Source organism: Garra rufa, chromosome 13 (genome assembly GCF_049309525.1).
Source record: "Garra rufa chromosome 13, GarRuf1.0, whole genome shotgun sequence".
Taxonomy (NCBI): Eukaryota; Metazoa; Chordata; class Actinopteri; order Cypriniformes; family Cyprinidae; genus Garra; species Garra rufa.
Genome location: NC_133373.1, coordinates 25,431,223 through 25,455,285, shown reverse-complemented (window position 1 = coordinate 25,455,285; position 24,063 = coordinate 25,431,223). Strand labels below are relative to the sequence as shown.

At 36.8% G+C, this 24,063-nt stretch overlaps 2 protein-coding genes across 2 annotated transcripts in view; both read left to right on the top strand.

The window, feature by feature from the left end:
* The first annotated feature begins 210 nt into the window (after positions 1–210).
* Positions 211–9,543, top strand: vps18 (VPS18 core subunit of CORVET and HOPS complexes). Its single transcript, XM_073852886.1, has 5 exons — positions 211–603; positions 695–836; positions 1,773–1,864; positions 4,014–5,884; positions 8,482–9,543. The coding sequence occupies exons 1-5, from the start codon at positions 513–515 to the stop codon at positions 9,208–9,210; spliced, it is 2,925 nt and encodes a 974-aa protein (XP_073708987.1). The 5' UTR covers positions 211–512; the 3' UTR covers positions 9,211–9,543.
* A 1,497-nt stretch (positions 9,544–11,040) lies between these two features.
* Positions 11,041–24,063, top strand: part of ino80 (INO80 complex ATPase subunit) — a 64,661-nt gene continuing 51,638 nt past the window's right edge. Inside the window, exons 1-17 of the mRNA XM_073852885.1 lie at positions 11,041–11,096; positions 13,163–13,224; positions 13,324–13,498; positions 13,756–13,916; positions 15,581–15,648; positions 17,248–17,394; positions 17,498–17,618; positions 17,702–17,904; positions 17,986–18,039; positions 18,460–18,663; positions 18,740–18,935; positions 19,012–19,079; positions 19,190–19,393; positions 19,946–20,026; positions 22,133–22,228; positions 22,969–23,028; positions 23,120–23,262. Of these exons, the coding sequence (XP_073708986.1) occupies positions 13,356–13,498; positions 13,756–13,916; positions 15,581–15,648; positions 17,248–17,394; positions 17,498–17,618; positions 17,702–17,904; positions 17,986–18,039; positions 18,460–18,663; positions 18,740–18,935; positions 19,012–19,079; positions 19,190–19,393; positions 19,946–20,026; positions 22,133–22,228; positions 22,969–23,028; positions 23,120–23,262 (1,949 nt within the window). The 5' untranslated portion in view covers positions 11,041–11,096; positions 13,163–13,224; positions 13,324–13,355. The remainder of the gene's footprint in view (positions 11,097–13,162; positions 13,225–13,323; positions 13,499–13,755; positions 13,917–15,580; positions 15,649–17,247; positions 17,395–17,497; positions 17,619–17,701; positions 17,905–17,985; positions 18,040–18,459; positions 18,664–18,739; positions 18,936–19,011; positions 19,080–19,189; positions 19,394–19,945; positions 20,027–22,132; positions 22,229–22,968; positions 23,029–23,119; positions 23,263–24,063) is intronic.

The window sequence follows — 24,063 nt, the reverse complement described above, 5'->3', positions numbered from 1 at the left end:
GATTTAAAATGTTAGACTGCCACGATTGACTAAAATAGTTAGATTTTTTAAGTAGCACAAATGAACCATAATCCCAATAATTTATAACTCTGTAACACTTAATAAATGAGAATCAATCCTTAACTAAACAGTGCCACAACGTGGACAGCTAACGAACCGCAGTGAAGTTTTGTCATGTAATCACATGATACTCATCAGCTGACCAAGACAGCAATGCACACAACACAGCTCGGTCTCTTAGTTCTGCCCTTATTTATTTATAAAATATAATTTATAGCTCGACCTCGTTTTATTTTATATCTGTTTTAGTTCCACACTACGTGAATTAGCACACAACGGTGGCATTACCAGTAAGTGCGCGTTTGAACTGAACATTTAGCTCAGATGCTAGCGTGTTATGGGTGGGAACAGCAGCAGCTGCTAGAGATAACTTACTGTACATCTTTACATGCAATGTAAACACAGCTTAAGTATTTGTTGTACATACTGTAGTGAACATTTAATCATTTGCAATGGCATCTATTCTGGATCAATATGAAGATTCTCAAAACATCCGTCAACACAGCCGTGTGTCAGCGGCCAACATCGGCATTACTCATTCAGGTACAAATTTCTACATGTACAAGCATTGTGATTAAATTTTAGATAATTTTGAGTGACTATGGTACTTCACATTATTGTTTCTCGTTCAAAGGGTTTGTAAATGTAAGGTTGGAAGAAGAGAAACCCATTTTCAACAAGCAGCGCATCGATTTCTCACCTCCCGAAAAAATTAACCACTTCTCAGTATGCAACAACCAGTTATGCATGAGTCTGGGTAAAGACACCCTGCTGAGGTAAACTCAACTCTATGTTAACGACAACTGTTTAATTGGGAGATTTTGCACTTGATAAGTTTTGCATTGATTAGTTTATGCACATGCAATTAGTGATTAACGTGTATTTTATTGTCTGAAATTGAAAGGTAACAGGACTAAGCAGCGAGGATGTGAACCATTAAAGGAGTAGTTCACTTTCAGAACAACAATTTACAGATAATGTACTCACCCTCTTGTCATTCAAGATGTTCATGTCTTTCTTTCTTCACTTGTAAGGAAATATGTTTTTTGAGGAAAATATTTCAGGATTTCTCTCCATATAATGGACTTCTGTGGAGCTCTAAACCATCACAGCTGAGGAAAAAAAAGGGTCTTATCTAGCAAAATGATTGGTTATTTTCTAAAAAAAAAAAAAAAATACAATTTATATACTTTTTAACCTCAAATGCTCATCTCGTCTAGCTCTGTGTGTACTCTGTGCAGAGATTAAAAAGTGTATCAATTGTAAATGTTTTTAGAAAATAACCGATCGTTTCGCTAGATAATAGAAGATTTAGAGATTTTTGAAGCTGCATTTTGGAAGTTCAAACTCGGGGGCATCATAGAAGTCCATTATATGAGAGAAATTCTGAAATGTTTTCCTCGAAAAACATAATTTCTTTACGACTGAAGAAAGAAAGACATGAACATCTTCGATGACAAGGGGGTGAGTACATTATCTTTAAATTTTAGTTCTGAAAGCGAACTACTCCTTTAAAGACAAATCTCCTTGAAATGCATATTTAATCTAGTCATTTCATGTTAAAGTGGGATGAAAATCACTTAATCTGCCTGTTATTTGTGGTGTTGTAATCAATCAATTACTGTTAACTGAATTCCTGTTAACTGACTTGAACGAGTTCAGCAACATTTACAAAGCAGTTGTAATATATTGACATGCATATTATGTTTCAGAATTGATCTTGGCAAACCTGATCAGCCTAATCAGATTGAATTGGGAAGAAAGGACGATAGCAAAGTGCACAGACTTTTCCTAGATCCTACAGGTAATCACGTGTCAATGTTCACACCTTGTTGTAAGAGGATTTAAATGCATTTGGGCCATCTATTAGATGTCAATAGATTAGATTTCCATTCAAATTAGTATGACAAAAGAAGCATCCCAAAGTAGTTTAACAGATGTGAACTGGGAAATTCAATTAGGAAAATGTGTATTTTTTAATGCTTGGAAACAAGTGCAACGGATAATTAATATAGTTTTTGATATGATTTATATATTGAGAGAAACTAATTGTCTGTTTAAACCTGGAATTAAGATTAGTCTTGTGTGATCCAGTCACAAATGGTCGGGTGCGATGCAGCAGTGTTTACACATGGTAATAATGTGCATTTGTCGTGATGGACAAACACTGAGCTTGGCAAAAATAAACATTTTTGAGTTTTCTGTTAACTTTTTAAATTAGACTGCTTGGTCTGACTGGCTGGCATAGATGAGGTTTTGTTTTTAACATTTTTTTTTTTGTGTAACAGTAAATAGCACCTTTTTTAAATTCTTATTTATACATGTCCGTTTAAAACAAAGTTACAAAGTGCTTTACAATAAGAAGATATAACAGTACAAAATTAAAATAAAATAAATAAAAACTGTAAAATCACTTTAATTATGTTATGCCATGTATGCCATCATTTAAAGTTCAATAACAAATAATTTCAAAATAAATATTACATAATAAATAAAACAAATGAGAAGTGCAAATTTATAAATATAAATATAAAATCCCATCGGTTGATTGACAGATGCATAGGCTTATCAACTTTTTAAACTGGTTAGTTTGGTCTAAATGCCTGACATTGCAAGATTATCTTGTGATAGTTAATAGCACAAGAAAGGTACAGTAATGTTTGTAGGGCCCTATGAAATCCATTACAAATTTTTTTCCCAAATTTTCAGTTTTTTTTTTCAATTAAATTTTTGCTTTGTTTTAATGATTAAATTAAAAAATATGAATCAAAAACATGTCTAATTAATTGAAATTATGAAACCTACACAACAGCAATTTATCAAAAGTTTACAAAAATTACATTTTCAAGGCCCTATTAAATCCTTTTTACTTTTCTCCCCTCAAAATCAGTTTTATTTTGACCAAATTCTGTTTTCCATTAATTTTCTGCATTTTAATAATCTAAAGCAAATGATTAATCGCAATTAATCACATCCAAAATAAGTTTTTGTTTGCGTAATATGTGTGTGTGTACTGTGTGTATTTATAATGTGTATATAAATACACTCACATGCTTGTATATATTTAAGAAAAATGTTTATATATAATGTAAATCATATAAATATATGCTTGGAAATACATGGAAATATTTTCTAAATATATACTGTATGTGTGTGTATTTATATATACATAATAAATATACACAGTACACGCAAATATATCATGTAAACAAAAAACTTTTATATTGGATGTCATTATTAGCGAATAAACGCTTGACAGCACTATTGATTATAAAAAAAAAATTATGAATCATTTATTATTTATTTCTTTTTTTTCTGAAACATTATTATTATTGTGTATTTACATTTTTCTGGTAAATATTCATTATAGGTAGGGGGTTCTGTACTCGCTTAATCTTCCTAATCACTTTAAAATTATTTTAATTTTGCAACAGCAATCAATAGTCAAGACGTTTCGTCAGCAAAAATTTATTCATCTAAAATTGGGCAAATTTTGTGACATTCTGCATTATACAGTAAACTTTTTAATGACTGGATTCTGCGATTCCTTCCACATTTTCTGCATTGCGGAAATCATAGGGCCCAATGTTTTCTATGTATGATTGTGTGTGTGATTTTAATGTTTATATTAAATAATTTAGATATTAATATTAAATAATATATTTTCAAAAATGTATATAAATAAGAAATGTTGCATTTATAAATGTGTATGTATATACCAATGTAAATTAAAAAAAAAAAAAATACATTTAAAAAACTCTTCAGCACAGTGGTTGATTGACAAGTGATTAGGCTTATCAGATGGATTATCTTGTACAATACAAATGCAACATGGTCATTTTGAACCCCATTTACATCCATGTTTAGCATTGACTGAAGATTGATCTTGAACTGCTTAGACTTACTTCCTTTTTAATGCAGTTTGTAAAATGACCTTATCAATTGTCTTACAGGGTCACATGTAGTCATCAGCCTCACCACAAGCGAATGCGTATACCTAAACCGAAACACTCAAAAGGTCCGAAGTCTGTCACGATGGAGAGGCCACCTGATTGAAAGCATAGGCTGGAACAAATTAATCGGGTCTGAGACCAACACCGGGCCGATTCTGGTTGGCACCAGCCAGGGAATCATCTTTGAAGCAGAGATCTCTGCCTCAGAGGGCAGTCTGTTCAACACTAACCCAGACCAGTACTTCAAACAGGTTCATTCCCTAGAGGAGGATGGCAAGCCAGCTCCGGTTTGTTGCCTCGAGGTGGAACGTGGCTTGGAATCCAAGTACTTCATTGTAGCGACCACACGAAAACGCCTGTTCCAGTTTGTAGGAAAGCTGCCAGAGGGATCCGAGCAGCAGGGGTTCAGCTCTATCTTTGCTCAAAACCAGGATCTCCTACCAAGCTTCCAAGAGTTTCCAGTCAATATGGGCTATAGCGAGATTACGTTCTACACGTCGAAGCTGCGCAGCTCCCCTAAGACCTTTGCGTGGATGATGGGAAATGGGGTTTTGTATGGGCAGCTGGATTATGTGCGGCCTGATTCTTTACTCAGTGATGTTCAAGTGTGGGAATACACACCAGACATCGATTTAAACTTTGTCAAGCCCATCTCTATAGTACTAACCCAGTTTCATTTCCTGCTCCTGCTTCCAGACCGCGTCAAGGGTATCTGCACTCTGAATGGGCAGGTAGTGCATGAAGATGTGTTTCCAGAAAAGTTCGGCACCTTAAAAAAGATGATCAAAGATCCCGTCACAGGCCTCGTGTGGATCTACACCGAGAAAGCTGTGTTTCGCTACCACATCCAGAGAGAGGCACGGGATGTTTGGCAGATGTACATGAACATGAATAAGTTTGACCTGGCCAAAGAGTACTGCAAAGACCGACCAGAATGCCTAGACATGGTGCTCGCCAAAGAGGCGGAGCACTGCTTCCAAAACAAGCGCTACCTGGAGAGCGCCAAATGCTACGCTCTCACTCAGAATTACTTTGAGGAGATTGCGCTGAAGTTCATTGAGGCTAAGCAGGAGGAGGCCTTGAAAGAGTTTCTAAATAAGAAGCTGAGCAACTTCAAGCCCACTGAGAAGACTCAGATCACCCTGCTGGTCACCTGGCTGACTGAACTCTATCTGAACCGGCTCGGTCAGCTGGAGACCGATGACGGCAAACAGCACGTCTTTTTGGAGACCCGTGAAGAGTTTCGCACCTTTCTTAAAAGCCCCAAACATAAAGATTGCTTCTACAACAATCGCAACACCATCTACGACCTGCTCGCAAGTCACGGCGACGTGGACAACATGGTGTACTTCTCAGTCATCATGCAAGATTATGAACGCGTTATATCTCATTATTGCCAGCATGATGATTTCAGTGCAGCTTTAGATGTTCTCTCCAAACATTGCGATGAAAAGCTCTTCTACAAGTTCTCCCCAGTCCTCATGCAGCACATCCCTAAAAAGGTGGTCGATGCTTGGATTCAAATGGGAAACCGGTTGGATCCGAAGAATTTAATTCCAGCACTGGTGAACTACAGCCAGATGGGCAGCATGCAGCAGATAAATGAGACCATCCGGTACATGGAGTTCTGTGTGTATGAGCTGGATGTCAAAGACGAAGCCATCCACAATTACTTACTCTCGCTTTATGCCAAACACAAGCCAGATGCTCTGTTGTGGTACCTTGAACAAGCAGGAACGCACGTCACCGACATCCACTACGACTTGAAATATGCCTTGCGGCTTTGTGCCGAACATGGGTACCTGCAAGCCTGTGTCTTGGTTTACAAGATTATGGAGCTGTATGAGGAAGCTGTGGATCTAGCTCTACAAGTATGCATGCTTTTGATTTTCTTTACATTCTCTTTTATTACTGGTTAAGATGACATGACTTAGAGGAGGGTTTCTCAAATCTTACCCTTGAGGGCCAATGCGCTACCTGTGGTTCTCTAATGATCCTGAAGACCTTGATTGGCATTTTCAGGTGTGTTTGATTAGGGTTAGAGCTAAACTGGATCTGGTGGGCTAGACTTGAGGATCTCTGACTTAGGATTTGTCATGAGAAAAAAAGAAAAGGGAAAAAGCTTTTAAAGGATTAGTTCACTTCCAGAATAAAGATGTCCTGATAATTTACTCACCCCCATGTCATTCAAGATGTTCATGTCTTTCTTTCTTCAGTCAAAAAGAAATTAAGGTTTTTGAGGAGCATTTTTCTCCATTTAGTGGACTTATAGTGGAGCTAACGGCTTGAAGGTCCAAATTGCAGTTTCAGTTCAGCTTCAAAGAGCTCTACTCAATCCCAGCCGAGGAATAAGGGTCTTATCTAGCGAAACGATCGGTTATTTTTCACAAGAAATAAAAATGTATATACTTTTTAACCACAAATGCTCGTCTTGCACTAGCTCGATTTTACAGATTTCGTAGTCATGTTGAAAAGGTCGCACGAGTCGTAGGCAGAAGTACCGACCCAGTGTTTACAAAGCAAACATCCAAAGAAAGTCAAACACCCTTTACAAAAAAGGGTAAAACAATGATTTTAAAGTTGGAGGGGAAAATGAGATGGAGTTTTTTGCCTTGCCCTATGCGTGAAGTCATAGCTGTGCATGGAAGAGCTAGGGCAAGACAAGCATTTGTGGTTAAGTATAGAAAAGTGTTTTTTTTTTTTTTTTTTTTTGTTAGAAAATGACCAATCATTTCACTAAACAAGACCGTTATTGTTTGGCTGGGATCGTGTAGAGCCCTATGAATATGCATTGAAACTGCAATTTGGACTTTCAACCTGTTGAATTCCATTGAAGTCTACTATATGGAGAAAAATCCTGGAAAACCTTAAAGGCATAGTTAACCCAAAAATGAAAATTATCCCATTATTTACCGACCCTCCAGACATCCTAGGTGTATAATGGTGCGTTCACACCGGATGCGACTTGCGCGGAAAAAACACGCTATTCGCGCGTAGTTGAACGCTTGAACATTTGAGTTTACTCGCGTCATTCGCGCGTGACATTTTCTTCACAACAGACGCGAATTCGCGTCAAGGAAGGGGCTTCTGCCACTCGTCAGCGGGAAAGTAGTTGTAAAATAGGTGAATGAGCTCAATTTGCCAGCTTTAGCTTGCTTGTAGTCTCAATATGTATGTATATGTAGGTCAAATTGAGTAAAGAGCGTTTTTTAAAACTAACCAGATTGTCCGACCTCTTCATTCACTTTATTCCTAGCAAGATCCCTTTTATTCCTGTTTCTACAAAAGTCCAAAGATGTATCGTACAGCTCCGAGGAACCACAGACAGCAACGGTGATTTTGTCCGCCATTGTTGTTTCGGATTTCTGCCTCCGTCACTACTAGAGCAAGCTCCTGATTGGTTAATGCGGCGCGGATTTTCGCCAAAGTTCAGATTTTTCAGAATATTCGCGCGTTTCGCGCTGCCTCATTCGCGCGTTTCGCGCCGCAGGATGGCTATTCGCGTCTTTGCATTGACCTAACATGTAAATCACTCGCGCTTGCCGCTTCATTCGCGTCCGGTGTGAACGCACCTTAAGACTTCCTTCTTTCTGACAAATCCATTTAGATTCTTCCAAGCTGGCACTTACAGACTTTCAAATGGAATATGGTGCCATAGTTAAATGGCATATGGTGTTTCTCTTCATCAGTCCAAAACAAGTCCAATAAAGTACATCCATCCTTGATTTAGGATGTCAGCGTTTAGTATGCGCTGGTGAGTCTCAAACAAACCAGCATTTGTTTTCAGGAGCAAAGGAAGCAAAGTTTCCTTACTTTGGCAAAGTAAAACCAGTCTCCTCTTGGTTTATGTTGAAATTCTCTGACATTTTTCATTGCAAACCCTTGTTTTGAACTTTTAATTCATGACCCATGCTGTTTACACCCATCTTCATGGTGCGTTCGCGTTTGCATGCGCAAAGCTGACATCTCATCTGTGTATGACCAGTTGGCACAATCTAGATTAAAGTGATTATTACATTTTAAATATGGATATTTTTCATACAAAAACACATCGATTCGCTACAGGAGGCCTTTATTTACTTTATTTTTTAATGAATTGATGCACTTTATTGGACTTGTTTTGGACTAATGAGGAGAAAATCCCACCTATGCCATTCTAAAGCTAGACAGTGCAAGGATAATTTTTAATATAACTCCGGTTGGATTCGTCTGAGAGAAAAGCCATATACACCTAGGATGCCTGGAGGGTGAGTAAATAATGGGCTAATTTTCATTTTTGGGTGAACTATACCTTTATTTTCGTTTCAACTGAAGAAAGAAAGACATGAACATCTTGGATGACATGGAGGTGAGAAAATGATCAGGACATTTTAATTCTGGAAGTGAACTAATCCTTTAAAACGGTCTAATTTGGGAAAATTATACATTTATATATATTTTTTAATTATGCCTATGTTTATTCTTTTAGGTGGATGTAGATTTGGCCAAGTCTTGCGCTGACCTTCCAGAAGATGACGAGGAGTTGAGGAAGAAGCTGTGGCTGAAGATTGCTCGTCATGTGGTTCAGGAGGAGAAAGATGTCAAGAAGGCCATGAACTGTCTGTCCAGTTGCAACCTTCTCAAGATTGAGGACATCTTGCCTTTCTTTCCAGATTTTGTTACCATAGACCACTTCAAGGAAGCAATTTGCAACTCCCTGGAAGAGTACAACCAACACATCGAGGAGCTGAAACAAGAAATGGAGGAGGCCACAGAAAGTGCCAAACGCATCCGTGAAGACATCCAAGAGATGAGGAACAAATACGGAGTGGTGGAGTCTCAGGAAAAATGTGCCACTTGCGATTTCCCCTTGCTCAACAGACCTTTCTATCTCTTCCTGTGTGGACACATGTTCCATTACGATTGCCTCTTACAGGAAGTCACCCCTCACCTCTCTGTCTATAAGCAGAATAAATTGGAGGAGCTTCAGAAGAAGCTGGCAGCAACCACGCAGACCACCAAATCCAGGCACAGGCCCAGAGAGGAGGATACCGTCAGCTTAGGCAAGGGCCAAGGAAGCAGAGAGCAGATCAAGTCTGACATTGATGACATCATAGCGTGTGAGTGTGTCTACTGTGGTGAGCTGATGATCAAATCCATCGACAAGCCTTTCATAGATCCACAGAAGTTTGATCAAGAGATGTCCAGCTGGCTCTAAAGGACAAAATGAGTTCATTTGAGAGCTGCACAATAAATCTATGTTATACATTGATTGTAAATATCCTGACAATTTAACCATTTGTGCATTGTGAAAGTTGTAATTTGTTCAGGATGTTACATTCTACATGCTGAATTAATGAATATTAACACAACTCTGTTAACAGATATGTACTGTACAAATGGCCTTCGTCGATTTTATGTTGCTTCCTTAGATCACTGTTCACCTCAAAATTGAATATGCACTTGTTTTCATTTTGCATTATGAGTAATGTGAATAATATCTTTTTTAATGTATGCAGCAAAAAAGAATAAATGATTGCTATTTACCAGACTTGGTGTGGTGATACAACATTATGGGACAAAAGTGTGCACGAATATTCCTGATGTAAGATATTTGTGACCCTGGACCATGAAACCAGTCTTAAGTAGAACGGGTATATTTGTAGCAATAGCCAAGAATACATTGTATAGGTCAAAATTATTTTTCTTTTATGCCAAAAATCATTAGGATACAAAGTAAAGATCATGTTCCATTTTCTACCGTAAATCAAATATTGATTGTATATCGTATATCAAAACTTAATATTTTAGTAATATACATTGCAAAGAATTTCATTTGGACAACTTTAAAGGTGATTTTCTCAATATTTGGATTATTTTGCACCCTCAGATTCCAGATTTTCAAATGATTATGTCTCGGCCAAATATTGTCCAGGAAAGCTTATTTATTCAGTTTTCAGATTACATTTCAATTTACAAAATGTACCCTTTTGACTGGTTTTTGTTTTCCAGAAATTATTCATTTTGTACAAAAAAAAAAAAAAAGAAATCAGTGAGAAATATGAAAAGAATTTTACATCTTTTTTAAAAAATGTTGTTTACATTAAAGTTATTAGTGTTAATTATTTGATAAAACAAAATTAAATGACCAATAAGTGCTATTTATTTTTTTTTACAATTCTATACAAATAATAGAATAATTACAATAAAACACGCCAAGAGATAATAGTCAAGGGTTTATACATCAAGCTAACCAAAGGAAAATATATAAATGAGGAAAAAAAAAGAAAAACAGAAATGTTATATAGATCACTTACCTAAAACTGACCTCTCTTTAAAATATAAAAAAATAATAATACAAAATACACCAAAATGTGAGCATACATTCCAAGTTTTAGTAGATTTTTTGATATAGATAGATAGATAGATAGATAGATAGATAGATAGATGGACAGATAGATCAGATAAAATATTTATTTTTTTAAAGTGAGAGAAAATGGGGTTAATTTTAATACCTTTCATTTATGGATCAAATATTTGGTATGCAAAAAAGGTAAATAAATAAAAAAGTTGCATAGAAAATACTCATTTTTATATTGCATTAGTGCCATTTATGTATAACAAGACTGTGACAAATACTACGTCAAGTCCCAATCACGCGATATTTTGAGGCTACATTCGGAAAGTGTTACGTCATTGGACCTTCGGCAACGTTCGGTTTTTCTAGGCACAATCAGTAGAACTCCGATAGCCATTATACTCTCCTCCAATATCCCGCTAAATTTACAAAGGGTCATATTCTTACCACTATCTTTTTTAAACGAAACTACTCTTTTCTTTTTACTACTAGTACTTTATTATGACACGTCCCTAAATGCTTATAAGATTGCAGTCCTCGCTCTATAATTGATTGGTACGCCTGTTCCCCACTCTGTCCTCGCCATGGCGCCGTGTCCCTGCTCTCTCAGTTACTGAAAGTGGCCGCCTCTCTGCTGCTACCGACTCACGGTCTCTCTCCTCGCTCACAACCGCCATTTTGGAGACAGAGAGCTGCGAGTCGGCTGCAACAGAGACAGAGCAAAAACGGCGGACACGGGGGACAAGGTGAGCTAGCGTTTATGAGGAACATGGTGGGGGAGCAATGGGGGAAGATGGCCGGGAGGGAGAAAGAATTAGAATATGGGAATCGCTGATCTGCTGGCCTCCTCGACTCCCGCAGTATATATAGACACGGGACGGGACAGATGGTGCTTGACCTCACGTGGAACAAGGCCACGGCATATCACGAATTATTTTAAATCATATCTCCCTACATTTCATTTGACAAAGAGGTGGTGGCCTTAAAGAGACAGAACCCCTTTCAATTATTCAAAATGATCAAGAACTTGCTATGATATTAAACCCTTGCTAAAAAGTCACCTCTGCATGGTTATCATTTCAAATAGCAGGCAGCTAAACTTCATAGCCTTGCTTTTGAGATCCAAATAAAGCTCGTTTTTACTGGTCGTGGCTCAAGTTTACCTTATATTGCTGCACTGCTAACTAGCAACATATACAGTAACCCTGGATTTATATTAACAAGCAGCACTGGCTGCTGAGACGCTTAGCTTTAGCTAAACCTAGCCAGCTTAGTGTGCTAGCTAAGCTAAGTCGGATATACAACATCAGCCTGTCGATAATATTGTGTGAACTAACAGTAGTTTTACCTGAATTTCATAATAAGACCTAATACACCTTGAACCGCGGTAACGTTACATTTCCTCTGTAAACATAAAATGATACCCTCATATGACTATCATCAGTGTACCTTATGTTTATAAATTGCTTCTCAAATGAAGAAAACAAAATTGCCGAATATTTGGCAGTTTAACGCATGCGTTTATTGATGGTGTAATAACAGTTCCCGCGCATTAAAGCCAAATGAGTAGCCAAACTATTGAACTGAGAATTGTAACTCATAGTTATTGCTGTGTTTGTGATATTGCATCCAGGAAATGGTTAAATGGGGGCACTAAAACACTACTGGTGTCAGTGCTTTAGGTATGTTTACAAAAACTCTCAAATCATGTGCAAATGCACCACTATTATTTGAGGGGGAGTGTCATTTATTAGATTTGCAGTGGGATAAATTACTACTAAAAAATGTAAATGTGACCCTGGACCACAAAACCTGTTATAAGGGTAATTTTTAAAATTAAAAGCGGAGTAAATATGCTTTTCCATCCATGTATGGTTTGTTATGATAGAACAATATTTGGCCGAGATACAACTATTTGAAAATCTACTATCTGAGGGTGCAAAAAAAAAAAAAAGTAAATAGTGAGGAAATCACCTTTAAAGTTGTCCAAATGAAGTTCTTAGCAATTAGAAATTAAGTTTTTGATATATTTACAGTAGGAAATGTACAAAATTATTAATGCCCTAATGCTCTTTGTCATAAAAAAATGTATAATTTTGACCCATACAATCCATCCAGATTGTATGGAATCCAGAACTAAAGTGACATCTTACTCCTGTTTACTCTCAACATGGGGACAGGAGAGCTTTTAATCAACGAATGGGGAAAAAAAAGTAACTGCCGTTACTTATTTGTAAAAGTAAATTAAATTTTTCTTGTAAATTAAAAAGTAACATGTTACTTTATTAGTTACTTGAAAAAAAGTAATGTGATTAATGTGAAAAGAGATACATTTTTTTTTACCAATCCCAAATGTTTTTAACAATTATGTAATTAATAAAGAAAATCTACTTTTCTTGGAGTTGTTGAACACATGCACATCCAAAAAGCCCAATTTCAAGCTCAGGCAATGTCATTCACAAGTTTGTGGCCAGCTGACTCTAAACCTCACAAAGCTGTTTTCAGGTTGGTTAGCACCTCTGTTGTCCTACAGAGGGCACATCCTGCTGTGAAAATGAAATAAAGTCAGTATTACATTACAGTAGGATATCAATAAACCTGTCAGCTGTGTTAATCTTAATCTACTTCCACTTCCAGTATGCCATGTGCATATGCATTTTTAAAAATTTGAGTTATTGTCATTCAGTTCTGAATATTTATGTGCAATATTATTATTTTAAATGTGCAATAATAAATCTATAAATCTAAAGAGCAGACAGGTTAATCAGCGAATGCAGTAAATACGTCAATATAACATAATTTTCTCTTTCAGATTCATCATTTCCGGAACACTGAATGTTGAAATTGTGAAATATGAAGTTTCACTCTCCAAAGGTACACTTATGTTTTATCACCTTAATTCAAAGCATTCGGATGGTCTTCAGAATCTCTTTCAGAGTTAACCAACAAACACTTTCTGTATTGTATTTGCAGTGATCGCCCTTTCGGGCTCTTAACCTCTACCTATGGCCTCAGAGCAGGATGGCGTGGGAGGCGCCACATGCTCAAAGTTGGCCAAACCACTTCACCTGCAGTACCTTGAGCGATCCCTCCGCCTAGACACTTTTCTTAGGCAGACTGCTGCTGTTTTTAACCAGAACATTTCCAGGTAATTCTGTGTGGAGTTCTCAAAGGAAAACCCTTTTGAGTCACTGCGTGACTACCATGCCCCAACAACATCCTTAGAGACTAAAATGTCCCACCCCGGTTTGTGATTCTTAGCTATTTTGTTGTTTTAGAATGTTTTTCCATTTCTCGTAGTTCCCAAAGCCAAAAGCTAATGGCATGTTTTATGGGAAGAATTGCACTCCAGCTTGGTTGTAAGGCCTGTGGTGGTTTGTTTTTGAGTTTGTGTCTCTATTTTAGTGATGACAGCGATGATGGTTTGGGCGAGGGGTCTTCTCTGACCCCGTCTAACCCACTGCTGGCAGTGAAAGATGATCACATCAACCCTGAGAACGAGACCAAGGACTCCTGCAGAGATGGAGAGGCCGAGTGTGGCACTCTCAATGGAGTTGTGCTGCAAGGTACGAGACATAAAATAATAAATAATCGTCTTATGTAACATAAGAATGTCATTTTCTGTATTGCGCTCACCAGTCGTTTTGAACTTCTGTTGGCATCTAATGCCGTGGATGTAGTATTAAAGGATAACTGTTGCCAAAATGCAACCTGGGCTGTTTTTTTTACTGTAAACGAGACAAACTTATATCTAAAAGCATAATTACGACAAACGAGCCGTTTTTGAGATTGACCGTGATTTAGTTTTGTGGTCAGTGGCCGGTGAATGGGAATACTAGGGGCATACATTTGAGCGCATCAAAATCGATATTTTTACAACACTAAGAAGGCTCGACACACCATGACACTTTGCTCGAAGTATCGCCTGGGTCTCTACACATGAACTCCAGCATTGAGAATATTGTTCGTGTACACACAGTTTACTAAAAAGAAAGGTTTTGAACAACTCACTTTCACTGTTTGAGTTTCCACTCGTGGGCGTCTTGCCAGTCAAGAGGTGTCGATCTCCGAGTGCGAGGATGGATAGCTCCTAAAGCATATTTCCATATAAATGCACGGCTAATTCGTTGTTTTGTCGCAAGTGAAAAACAATATTAAACTTCTAGTTGTAAAAAGAGCCTCATATAAGCCTAATATTTCATCCTATGGAGTCCATTCATTCGTATTCGGAGATCGACACTTCTTGACTGGCAAGACGGCTGCGAGTGGAAACCCAAACAGTGTACGTGAGTTGTTCAAAAACTTTCTTTTTAGTAAACTGTGTGTACACAAACAATGTTCTCAATGCTGGAGTTCATGTGTAGAGACCCAGGCGATACTTCGAGCAAAGTGTCATGGTGTGACGAACCTTCTTAGTGTTGTAAAAATATTGATTTTGATGCGCTCAAATGTATGCCCCTAGTACTCCCATTCACCGGCCACTGACCACAAAACTAAATCACGGTCAATCTCAAAAACGGCTCGTTTGCCGTAATTATGCTTTTAGATATAAGTTTGTCTCGTTTACAGTAAAAAAAACAGCCCAGTTTGCATTTTGGCAACAGTTATCCTTTAAAGGGATAGTTCACCTAAAAATTAACATTCTGTTATTAATTACTCACCCTTGTGTCGTTCCAAACCTGTAAGACCTTCATTCGTCTTCGTAACACAAATTAAGATATTTTTGATGAAATCCGAGAGCTTTCTGATCCTGCATAAACCAGCAATGCAACTACCACATTCAAGGCCCAGAAAGGTAGTAAGGACATTGTTAAAATAGTCCATGTGACATCAGTGGTTCTAAATTTTATGAAACTAAACTTTTGAATGTGGTAGTTGTGTTGCTGTCTATGCAGGGCCAGAAAGCTCTCAGATTTCATTAAGAAACTTCCAACTTTGTGTTCTGAAGATGAACGAAGGTCTTAGAGATTTGGAACGACATGATGAAAAGTAATTCATTTTTGGGTGAACTATCCCTTTAAGTAGACTTAAGTACATCCCTTCAAGTATCTCTTTACTATGATAAAACGAGTAGCGTTTGGCTGGTTATGTGATTTCAACATGGTGGCCTTCATGAGGCGTTCCAATGTGTAGATGATTTTAAACATTTTTCAGAAGTACTCTTCATTTATTTAGGTGTGAGATTTTTCAGCTTAAATGTTCACCTTAAATGTCAAACTCTCATCCACAGAACACAAAGCTGACAAGGCCAGTCTGTATAACTTCTCGAAACTAAAGAAAAGCAGGAAATGGCTAAAGGTATGTATAGATACAACACTACAGTAATTCTGAGAAAACCTTTATTTAATTTAAAACCCTGCTTTAAAGAACTCGGTTTCTGCCTCAGAGTGAATAATAAAATCAGTAATTGTGATATAAAGCTTAAAATAGTATATAAATGCACTATTTAACAGTTACAAGAAATATATACTACCAGTCAAAAGATTTTTAATGTTTTTTAAAGAAGTCTCTTCCGCTCACCAAGTCTGCATTTATTTGATTCAAAGTACAGCAAAAACTGTAACTTTTAAAAAATATTTTATTATTTAAAATAACTGTTTTCTATTTGAAAATATAATTTATTCCTGTGATTTCAAAGCTGAATTTTTGAATCATTACTCCAGTCACATGATCCTTCCGAAATCATTTTAATATTCTGGTCTGCTGCTCAAAAAACATTTATTATTTTTATTATTATTATTATTATTATTATTATTATTATGTTGAAAACTGCTGAGTAGAATGTTTTTCAGGTGTTTTAATGAATAGAAAGTTCAGAAGAACAGCATTTATCTGAAATAGAAATCGTTTGTAACATTATCATCACTTTTGATCAGTGTAAAGCATCCTTGCTAAATAAAAGTATTAATTTCTATAATTTCTTTCCCCCAAAAATTATACTGACTCCAAGCTTGAATGGTATAGTGCATAGTGTTACAATCTTCATATTCAAAGAATTCTGAAAAAATGTACTTAACTCTTTTAAATATTAATGTTTATAGTAAAAAAAAAATTCTTCAACAGCAAATTAACATATTAGAATGATTTCTGAAGGATCATTTGACACTGAAGACTGGAGCAATGATGCTGAAAATTTAGCTTTGATCACAGGAATAAATTACATTTTAAAATATATTCAAATCAAAAACAATTATTTTAAATAGTAAAAATATTTCAAAATGTTAGTTTTTTTCTGTATTTTGGATAATAATAAATAAATGCAGGCTCGGTAAGCAGAATTATCTTTATATATTAGAAATACCTTACTGTTCAACAACTTTTTACTGGAAGTGTGATCAAAATTGTGTTATGAACTCTAAGGGTACATGGTGATGGAAAAAAAGAGATGTTGCATTCGCTCCTGAAATGTTTGCCTTCTCTTTCTTTACAAAGAGTTTATCGTTGTTCCAGAAAAGCTTTGCATTTTAGTGAGTAAACGTAAAACTAGTGATGTAAGTGAGGTAGGATTAAATATTATATTTTCATGCCTTTGTGAATGAATGTCACATTTCTTAGGGGAACACAATACTTTTGTGAGAGAACGCACATTTTTTTTGTGAACGAATACGTTCTTATTCGTTACGTTTTTATGGGGAACAGTTTTGTGAGCAAACAAAAGCAAAGATCCTCCCCCCCCAAATCATGTCTCTTTAGTGGCTCGGTAGAAGTTGCAATTATGACAAAATACAAATAAATTTGCTGTAATAAAAGATAAAAGTACTTTTTTTGCTCTTAGGGAAACTAGGCTTCCATACTGTTATTCAAACTGGCAAAAAAGTCATTCATTGGTAATTGTGCCTCTTCTATGTTTCCATGTCTAAGCAGCCTAATGTTAGGGAGATTGTTTGTGAATTACAGGGCATCTTGTTGAGTGATGACACCACAGATTCCGACACTGACTCGGATGATTCTGACTTCACAATGACACGGGAAGAGCTCCAGGATATGCTGCGCCTGCACAAGTTCACCAAACTCCACCAGAGCAAGTTTCACTCTGACAGAGAAGTACGACACAATCGCTCTGAGTCTGGGCTAGTCGTCCCCCCCCCCCCCCCCCCGCATAAATAGCCTAATGGAAACAGTTGGTAATGTGTGTTTGTGTTCACAGCTGCAGCACTATCAACACTACAGCACAGGCCTCCTGTCCTCTCACGATCCATTCTACGAGCAGCAGCGCCAACTACTGGGCCTCAAGAAAAAGAAAATCAAGGAAGAGAAGAAATGCAAGGGTAAGCCTGCTGAATGAAAAAAGAGGATGACAATAGCTGTTTCTGTGGTCATTTGAATACTCATCCTTCTTGTGTTTTAATAGCCAAGTTAAAAAAGATGAAAAAGAAGAAGAAACGAGGAGAGGAGTTCTCCATGGAGGGACGGCCCCACGTTACTAAAATATTTGCCAAGTTTTCTCATGATGCACCTCTTCCCATGATCAAAAAGAAGCACTTAACCATCGAGCAGTTCAATGCTCGTAGACGAAAAGTCTGGCTCACGATTGCCAAAAAAGAAATCCCAAAGGTACAACTATGTTTCTTGGTCAACACAAGATTTATGTCTGCTATTCCCGCTTTAATCTATGTTTTCGTTGTCACATTTCAGGCGTTTAAACAGAAGGTTTCAGCAAGGAACTTTGTTTTAACCAATGCCAGAAAGGTAAGAGATGTTTCGTTTTTACATACATTAACCCTGGGTTTGGTAAGATTTTTTAAATGTTTTTGAAAGAAAGTCTGCGTTTATTTGATAAAAAAATACTGTAAAAAGATAGTATTTTTAAATATGACTACAATTTTCTTCTGTTTTAATATATTTTAAAATGTAATTTAATTCTGTGATGGCAAAGCTTAATTTTTAGCATCATCACTCCAGTCTTCAGTGTCACATGATGCTTCAGAAATTATTTTTATATGCTGATTTGGTGCTGTAGAAACATTTCAGTGTTGAAAACTGTTGTTTTACTTATGCAAAATAATGCAAAATCTTACTGACCCTAAACATTTGAATGTCACAACATTTGAAGGTCAAAATTTTGAGACTGCAAGTCTCCAATTAAAATGCATTTGTACACTTGTCCAGCTGGCCCACCAGTGTATGCGTGAGGTCCGAAGGGCTGCGATCCAAGCGCAGAAGAACTGCAAAGAGACTTTGCCGCGGGCACGCCGCCTCACCAAAGAAATGCTGCTGTACTGGAAGAAGTACGAAAAGGTTGAGAAGGAGCACCGCAAACGTGCTGAGAAAGAGGCTCTTGAGCAGCGCAAACTGGATGAGGAGATGCGGGAGGTATGTGCATTTACATTTGCCTGTGAATCACTTCCTAAAACATTGTCTTGACAGTTCTTCCTGTGTGTCCTATTAGGCTAAGCGTCAGCAGAGGAAGCTTAACTTCCTGATCACCCAGACAGAGCTGTATGCTCACTTCATGGGGGGCAAGCAGAACTCTGGGGGAGACGGCATGCAGGACGAGATCTTGCGCAAGCTTGAGGACAACACCTCCCAGCGGCAGATCGACATCGGTGGAGGGGTTATGGTCAATGTTGGCCAGGAGGACTACGGTAAGATCTTATTCCCTGATGGATTTGATCAAAATGTGTATTGCACACATATGCATTTCATGCTGTGCTCTTGCAGATAGTGAATATTACAAGTCTCAGGCCCTTAAAAATGCAAAAGAAGCATACCAGATCCACCAGGCCAGAGTAAGTGGCAATCTGAAATGTACTTTATAACTTTGATTTACATTATACATGTCTATCTTAATGGATTTTGGCTGGAAATTATTAGAATGTTTCTTTTTTTTGTTTTATAGACCAGGCTGTTTGATGAAGAAGCAAAGGACAGTCGCAGTGCCTCTCTGCATGCGGCTAGTGTGTCTGGCTTCGGCGAGAGCTACAGCTTATCAAACCCATCTATTCAAGCAGGTGAAGACATTCCCCAGCCCACCATCTTCAATGGGAAACTTAAGGGCTACCAACTCAAAGGCATGAACTGGCTAGCCAATCTTTATGAACAGGTGATTTTTGATGCTCTCTAAAGGTTATTTTTTTTTACGTGTAAGTGTTCAAAAGTTTGGGTCAATACAATAAAAAAAAAAAAAAAGAATTGATACTTTTATTCATCAAAGTTGCATTAAAATGATCAAAATGGATGGTAAAGACATTCATAATGTTGGAAACACTTTGAACTTTTTGATCATTAGAGAATCTTAAAACATATATTATTTGATCATATTAATATATTTCTCGACAAAATCATCATATTAGAATTATTTCTGAGGGATCATGTGACACTGAAGACTTGAGTAATGACTGCTGAAATTTCAGCTTTGCCATCACAGGAATAAATTCAAATTTTAAGTATATTAAAATAGAAAATTTTAATTTCAGTTGTAATTATATTTAACAATATTACCTTGTTATTGTGTTTTTGATCAAATAAATGCATCCTTGGTGAGACATTACCACATTTTAAAGACCCCCAAACTTTTAAACTGTGGTGTATATTGCATTTTTCTATCATGTCTGCGAACTTTATAAAGATGATTATGTCTGTTTGTCTCTCATAGGGCATTAATGGCATTCTGGCAGATGAGATGGGGCTTGGAAAGACGGTTCAGAGCATTGCTTTGTTGGCTCATCTGGCAGAGGTAAGAACTGATGTTTCAAGTTTTCTGAAGGCATGCAGCAGCTTTGTGTGAGGAGTAGACTGAAAATTAAATAGTTATGCACGGAAAGTCTTGGCATTCACTTTAGCTTGCGTTAATGAAGACATTTTAAATGTTATATAGTATCATTAATGCCAAGTTCTGTCATGAAACTCTAGATGGCATAGACTGATGGGCCGTTAACGCAAAATTATGATATTCACTGCATTAAACTACTTGGCACAATCTGATTGGTTCATGTTTCATGCACAGCCAATACGCTTGCTGCTTTACATTTAAAAAGCTGGTTAGCATTCACTAGAGCATTTCGCAACATGCTTTTAGAGTTTCTTTTAAACCTTCCACCTCCCCAGCTCCACCTGTTTAGATCTGCTACAGGTTATTATATATGCTATTAAACACTCGGAGCACCATGGTCCATGTCGGTGTATGTATTGGCAGTAGAAAGTTCCTGTACTTGCTTTGCAGCACCAGCCGCAATAATCAACAATAATAGCAATAACATAAACAGCATCAGCAATTACAAATACATTTACATTGTCATAAATACAGTTGAGGTCAAAAGTTTACACCCCCTTTCAGACTCTGCAAAATGTTAATTGTTTTACCAAAATAAGAGGGATCATACAAAATGCATGAATAAGATATTTCACATAAAAGATAAAATAATTTATAAAAATGACCCCATAAAAAAGTCTACATAAGCTTTACTCTTAATACTGTGTTGTTACCGGAATGATCCACAGCTTTTTTCAGAAAAATCCTTCAGGTCTGACAAATTCTATGGTTTTCTAGCGTTTTTGTGTATTTTCTACCCTAACTATTTCAAAAGGTTTAAATGCTCACTGATGCTTCAGAAGGAAAAAACATGCATTAAGAGAAAACTTATGAACAGCATGGAGATGTGTACATTTTTCTTATTTTGCCTAAATATCATATTTTTAAAATTTAGTACTGCCCTTCAGAGGCTACAGAAGATAGTTACATGTTTCCCAGAAGACAAAATAAGTTAAATTTACCCTGATCTTCAAATTCAAAATGTTTTCACCCCCCAGCTCTTAATGCATGGTTTTTCCTTGTGGAGCATCAGTGAGCGTTTGAACCTTCTGTAATAGTTGCATATGAGTCCCTCAGTTGTCCTCAGTTTGAAAAGATGGATCTTAAAATCATACATTGTTGGAAAGGGTTCAAATACACAAAAATGCTGGAAAACCAAAGAATTTGTGGGACCTGAAGGATTGCTCAGAAGAACAGCAGGCAGTTTAACAGTTCAGGACAAACAAGGGACTCATGAACAACTATAGCTAAACAAAAAAACACGGCAGTTGATCATTCAGGTAACAACACAGTATTAAAAGTCAAGGGGATGTAAACTTTTGAATGGTTTCCTTTTTATAAATTCAACTGTTAGTTTCTCTTATGGACTATATGTAAACATCTTTTATGTGAAATATCTTATTCAGGTCAGTACTAAATAAACAACATGCATTTTGTGTGAATCCTCTTATTTTGGTAAAATACTTCACATTTTGCAGATTCTGAAAGGGGGATGTAAACTTTTGACCTCAACTACATTGCCATGCTAAAATCTTCAATCTCTTGCATCCTTATTGTGTCATCTTCAAGCCAACAGATTTCACTTGGAAGATACTGTATTTCCCAATCTCTGGGCTCTCAGGTCGAAAATCTGGAAAAGGTTTATTTTTTGGGAATAAGACACCAGCATTTTAAAAGAAAACTATTTTCTGTTCTGCTTTCCTGTGCTATCATATTCATTTCTCCCAAACAAACCCCTGACACCACAAATCAGTTATTTGGCATCAGTGTGAACCCTCCAGCTGTCTCCGCTGCTCTCCGTGACTTCCAGGACTTGCGAAAAGAGGAGGATACAGAGTTTTGCTATTTGATATGAAAGTGTAGCGCTGTGGGCCCATAGGAAGCCATGGTAGCATGTTACCTCGGTTTTCAGTTGTTTCCTGTTTTGACCCCTCTCTCCTCTCTTTTTCTTTCCCACCATCTTTGTCCCCTTCCCCCTCCGCTCTCTGCACCTGTTTGGCTTATTTTGTGTTCGTGTGCTCTATCGGACAGAGGGAAAACATCTGGGGACCCTTCTTGATCATCTCCCCAGCCTCAACACTCAACAACTGGCATCAGGAGTTCTCCCGCTTTGTCGCCAAATTCAAGGTGAGTGCGGCAGCTGTGCAGGAAAACACCTGCAGCTGTGGAATCCTTTTTACCGCTCTTTCTCTCTCTCACTCTTTTTCGGTGTCCCTCACTGTATTAAACTTTTTATAAACCCATTGAACTATGTCTATTTTCAGAACAATGGAAAATGCGTTTTTTTTCTTAGCCTTTGCATATTTTTGCTGTAAGGAAATGCATGAAAGATTACTGCACTTCTGGTCTCATTTTTGTTATCCTTAGGGGGCAGTGTTGTATCATTTATAGCTAGTTCCACTAATATCAGCAACCTAAATATTCATTTCCTGCCAGTCCGACTAAATCTCACAAATCATCTGTATCTGAAGTCCTAGCCAGAAAACTTTAGGAATATCCAGGCTGAACAGTAATTGTTGGCCTGGTCAGGCCATAAGTTTGGATTAATATTTGCCCTGCCAATGTTTTCACTGGCCCTGCCACAATTTATTTGTAGCAACATATTTTTGTATGTCAGAAGGAAATATGTTTTCCATTTAAACATTAGGTTTCTTTATATTAAAAACAAGTTACAGAAAGTAATTTATTATGCTTTTAATTTGTGTAATAACGGTTTTAGAGATATAACGTAACTTCATGAAAACTATAAATTCGAAAAACTTTTTCATTCTTGCCCAGGTTAATCAGTCTGTCCTCATTGAATAAATCACATAATACACATTGTAATAAAGTTAATCATTGCAATCTTGTCTCCTTTGGTCTTGTAGGTGTTACCATACTGGGGAAATCCTCATGATCGTAAAGTTATTCGAAAATTTTGGAGCCAGGTAAACATTTCATAAGAATATTGGTCTAAAATGTCATATTTATTGAAATCTATTACTTGAACTATATTTTATCCCTTTTTGGCTCCTGTAGAAAACTCTGTATACCCAGAATGCACCGTTTCATGTGGTCATCACCAGTTATCAGCTGGTGGTGCAGGATGTGAAGTATTTCCAGAGGGTGAAATGGCAATATATGGTTCTGGATGAGGCCCAAGCACTGAAAAGCAGCACCAGGTAATTAGCACTCGATTAGTACTTTTAAAATAGCAATTTTTAAAACCTTTACTTTACACACATATACACTATTATATATGCATATATAGTGTTTAGCTATAATAAGTGCTTGACTTCAAAGCATGTGGGATTATTACATACAACCAGATTTTGAAAAATTTAATTAATAAACGTAATGAAATAAGTGTAACATAAAAGATTAACTGAAAATAATTATAAAAATATAAGCGCTATCAAACAATTAATCGTGATTAATTGCATCCAAAATAAAAGGTTTTGTTTACATAATATATGTGTGTGTACTGTGTATATTTATTGTGTATATATATAAACACACCCACATACGTATACACAGTATACACACATATATTACGTAAACAAAAACTTTTATTTTGGATGTGTTTAATCACGAATAATCGTTTGACTAAAAACATTAAAAGTGCTATATATATATATATATATATATATATATATATATATATATATATTTCATACTGTTCCATATAGTACAGTGAGAGACAACAAAAATGACTGAAAACGTGTTTCAAAAAATTGATTTGCATTTTAATGAGTGAAAAAAGTATTCGATCCCTTATCAGTCAGCAAGATTTCTGGCACCCAGGTGTCTTTTATACAGGTAACGAGCTGAGATTAGGAGTACTCTCTTAAAGGGAGACACCTGTCCACAGAAGCAATAAATCAGATTCCAAAATGTCCACCATGGCCAAGACCAAAGAGCTGTTCAAGGATATCAGGGACAAGATTGTAGACCTACACAAGGCTGGAATGGGCTACAAGGCT